The following is a 4,597-nucleotide window of genomic DNA, read 5'->3' as shown; positions in this document are numbered from 1 at the left end:
AGGTTGAAAAATGGTCATGTAAAGATGAATTATACACACAAATGTTACAAGTGGACCTCGTAACAGGAAAATTAAAATATGAGAAAAGTGTAGGATAATATCTGTCGTTTTGTTTAGTTGTTGAAATATATTTACAGGTTTATAGACACAGATTAAAACCAGACTCAAGCTAAAAAAAATTATTTTATTCAAAGTCATTGCCTAGTTATTTTTAAAGTATACTTGATCTGCAGGGAGACTTGGCATTTAATTTTAAAATAAATATGTAAATTCTAAAAATTGTCTTTACATATTTAGACAGAAACTGATTGCCTTGTGTTAAAAGAATTGCCAAAGCTTATACTCATCTGAAACATAAGCAGTCCTCTGTTAGACTGTTAAGTTATTGTTGAGTTGTCATGGACAAAAGTGCAGCAAATGGGGAGTGTGCTGAACATAGAAAAGTGCAGTATGGTGTCCCACAGGGCTCTGTTTTAGGGCCATTAGTGTTCTTCCTTTATTTACAACTCCTTGGATACATAATCTGTCAACACACTGTTGGATGAATGAAGATTGTTTTAAAGATATATAAGCCTGAATAAGTAGGAACTCACTCCTGCTAAACCCTGACAAAACAGAAAAAAAATATCATGCTTAAATTGTTCTTTGTATGGGGAACCTGACCAATAGCAGAACTATATAGAACTATAACAAAACACTTCCTCCATCAATCTGAAGAACCATTTCACCATGCAAAAGACCACTTAAGCATGCAAATGGTTCTTTGAGTGTTCATTGTTCTATATAAAACAACTGCTTTTACTAAAGAAACGGTAATATAAAAAAAGAGCACACAAAACACAAAATCTGAGATCTGCCCTGTTTTCACACAAGGCAAACAAAGCCAAACTGGACTGGACCTGTTTGTTCTTTTAATTAGTGACGAACACACGAACTGGGGGTGAATATGAGGTTGAAACTCAGATATGACAGTCAGAGCTGGATAAGTATTTCACTACGAACCGACTTTAAACTGTAAAGAAAGTCATTATTTTCTCTGAACTCAACAAGCAGCTCCTCTGTGCACGTCTTTCTCTCGCCTAGACTGGCTATTGTTCAAGATGGCTGCTAGCATGTTTAGCTATGCAAATGTACTTCAGTCCATGTTTACAGATAACAGTGAGTCACACAGAGTCAGAAACCACATCATCAAGTCTGTTAGAGATCCTGAACACCTCCACACAGTCCGAACTGAGCGTATGATGATTTAGGCATGTAGTTAGCGCTATGCTAATGGGTGGCTAATTGCTAAAAATAAAGTTCCATTACTTGTTAGCTACGTTAGCCTCTTAGTGCTAAAGCAAAGATCAGACACCAAACATGTCTTGGCTGATGAACTACACCCTGACAGCGAGCATAAATATCGGCCTGCTGGCTCGATAAGGTCAGCACCAGGATGACTGCACACCACTCCTGGTCCACCCTCGGACTATCCCTCATACTGTCCTGCGTACAAGAACTAACTAATCTCCTCAAACAGATTTTAAACGCACACAGACTTTTATTTTGGAAAATAAGCAATTAAGAGAAAAAAAATTAAAAGCTGTGTCCCAATTCAGGGGCTGCATCTCTCAGAGGCTGCATTTGAAGGCTGGCTGCGTCACAGCAGCGCGACTAGGCTGTCCCATTTTGAAGCCTCCTTCATATGCGGCTGAGAAATGTGTCCTTCTTTTCCATGGCAACGAAGGATCCAACGGGTGGATCCCTTACCAGCCAAAAGATCCAGAGGTTCACTGTGTGCCAGCGAGGATTCGAGAACATGGCAGCATCAGCAGAGGAGCGAACGGCAGCTGAGGAGACGCCTTAAATGTCAGTATTGGGTTTAAACTGAGGTGGCCAATGATACAGATGTTAAAAAGCAGATGTGGTCTGAAGAAAAACTGCATCTCCAGCTCTAATAAATGAAGAAATAAAATCAGTTTCTGGCTCCATCTTTAAAGAACTTGACAGGAGCGGCATTTCGTGACGCAGCGGTCATGGTGTTGGTGTGTTAGTGTGTGTTGTGCTGGTCTGAGTGGATCAGACACAGCAGTGCTGCTGGAGTTTTTTAAACACTGTGTCCACTCACTGTCCACTCTATTAGACACTCCTACCTTGTCAGTCCACCTTGTAGATGTAAAGTCAGAGACGATAACTAGGGCTAAAAAAATGATTTATTTGAAAATGTTGCTGCTAGATTGGTTACAGCTTTATAACTGGCTTTATTTCTGATAAAGCTGTTAAAAATATGAACTAAAATCATTTACAAAGAATAATAAAGGAAAGAAAAGGAGGAAAATTAGTAAACTGAACTTGGAATAAACTGGACTGGATTAGAATGAGAGATTAAAAGTGACGTTTTGACTAACACTCACCTGGAAAGCGCTGAGCCAAAAGCCAGTGGGCCTCCTAGCCTCTCTAGAGTTTTGTAGCCTCTTGCTAGAATTTTTTAGCCTCTCTAGAGTTTTTACAAGCATTTCTGTTCTGCTGTACTGATGTAAACAGTGTAAAGATAAACAGTCTTTATTTCCCACCTGCTTTGTCCACTGCAGACAGCTGTCCTCCGTACTCTCTGCACTCTGAGATAACCTTTTCTGCCTCCATGCGCAGCCAGTTCGGTTTGCTGTTGAAGTCTTTTGCCCATTTTGTTCCATATTCACTGTAAGCAACAACTTTATTCTCAGTGCTGTTGTACGTCAGGACCTTCCCCTTGTTGTACACCAAGGATATAAGAACCTCAATGTTCTGGGGCGAGCCGAGGATCCGGCACTCAACGGAATAGAAGAAGTAATAACTGTCCACTGAAAAAGAAGAGAAAAATATTAGAATGAATTAATCACAGCTCAGCTTTTAAAAATGAATATGCATTACAAACATGTAAAATGTGAGCACCATATGGAAACACAGTAGAGCTAATGCTCATACTCAACAGTAAGCCAGCATAATCAAACATGTTTAAATCAGTTTAATCAATCCCTCATTAAGTTAAACTGGTTTAATTAACCCTTCGTTTAGTCAGTTTACTATTAAGATTCCTTTTATTGTCTTCGCATGTTGACCTACGGTGAAATTCAGGTGCAACACCTGAAACGATGCTCAATATATACACATATATATGTATATATATATATATATATATATATATATATATATATACACACATACACACTGATCAGGCATAACATTCTGACCACCTCCTTGTTTCTGCGCTCATTGTCCATTTTATCAGCTCCACTTACTATATAGGTGCACTTTGTAGTTATACAGTTACAGACTGTAGTCCATCTGTTTCTCTGATACTTTGTTAGCCCCCTTTTACCCTGTTCTTCAGTGGTCAGGACCCCCATGGACCCTCACAGAGCAGGTACTATTTGGGTGGTGGGTCATTCTCAGCACTGCAGTAACACTGACGTGGTGGTGGTGTGTTAGTGTGTGTTGCGCTGGTCTGACTGGATCAGACACAACAGTGCTGCTCGAGTTTTTAAACACTGTGTCCACTCACTGTCCACTCTATTAGACACTCCTACCTTGTCAGTCCACCTTGTAGATGTGAAGTCAGAGACGATAGCTCATCTGCTGCTGCACAGTTTGTGTTGGTCATCCTCTAGTCTTTCATCAGTGGTCACAGGACGCTGCCCACAGGACGCTGTTGGCTGGATATTTTTGGTTGGTGGACTATTCTCAGTCCAGCAGCGACACTGAGGTGTTTACCAGCAGCACTGCTGTGTCTGATCCACTCAGACCAGCGCAACACACTAACGCACCAAAACCACGTCAGTGTTACTGCAGTGCTGAGAATGATCCACCACCCAAATAGTACCTGCTCTGTGAGGGTCCATGGGGTCCTGACCACTGAAGAACAGGGTAAAAGGGGGCTAACAAAGTATCAGAGAAACAGATGGACTACAGTCTGTAACTGTAGAACTACAAAGTGCACCTATAGAGTAAGTGGAGCTGATAAAATGGACAATGAGCGTAGAAACAAGAAGGTGGTCAGAATGTTATGCCTGATCTGTGTGTATGTAGCATGTATGCCATACAGCACAAAATGAAGCAGAGAACATAGGAACAGCCTAGACTGACTAACCCTTCCACAGTGACACGTTCTACTGAAACAGGACCTTAATTCAGAGCCGCTCACAGGACCAGACCCAAACACTGGTGATGGCTGTGTTGTTGTAAACAGAATTTGCATATGAAAAACAGTTGAGTTTTAATATCATACAGTCATGTTTCTTTGTGTTGCCCATTAAACAGGTTGGGTGGCACCCTGGCGCCCTCTAAGGGACAAAACGACCCTGGATACAGTGTTTTAATATGCAAAAACACTCTCAGATAAACCATTTTCAACCATTTTCTCAGCTGGACTGGTTAACAGTATTGTTTACATAAACACATACAGTAAATCTCATCTTACCTGTTGCAGATAGAACCCAGAGGAACACGGTTAGGTGGAGAACAGGAGGCATCGTTGTATGTCCTGCTCTGACTCTCAGGGTGATTAACCAACTGCTCGACTGCCTCTGCTTTCATTACAGCTCAGAACCAGGAAGAAGTTTCCACAGCTGAGTCTGATCTG

The 4,597-nt window shown here is 41.1% G+C and overlaps 1 protein-coding gene across 1 annotated transcript in view; it reads right to left on the bottom strand.

Annotated features, from left to right (window-relative positions):
* LOC118813014 (rano class II histocompatibility antigen, A beta chain-like) overlaps positions 1 to 4,597 on the bottom strand; it is a 7,111-nt gene extending 2,514 nt beyond the window's left edge. The window contains exons 1-2 of the mRNA XM_036578129.1: positions 4,436 to 4,597; positions 2,553 to 2,819 (exon numbers count right to left, since the gene is read on the bottom strand). Coding sequence (XP_036434022.1) covers positions 2,553 to 2,819; positions 4,436 to 4,487 — 319 coding nt within the window. The 5' untranslated portion in view covers positions 4,488 to 4,597. The remainder of the gene's footprint in view (positions 1 to 2,552; positions 2,820 to 4,435) is intronic.

The sequence above is a fragment of the Colossoma macropomum genome, unplaced genomic scaffold (genome assembly GCF_904425465.1).
Source record: "Colossoma macropomum unplaced genomic scaffold, Colossoma_macropomum, whole genome shotgun sequence".
Classification (NCBI taxonomy): Eukaryota; Metazoa; Chordata; class Actinopteri; order Characiformes; family Serrasalmidae; genus Colossoma; species Colossoma macropomum.
The sequence above is the reverse complement of the archived record's forward strand: the minus strand, read 5'-3'. Positions and strand labels throughout refer to the sequence as shown.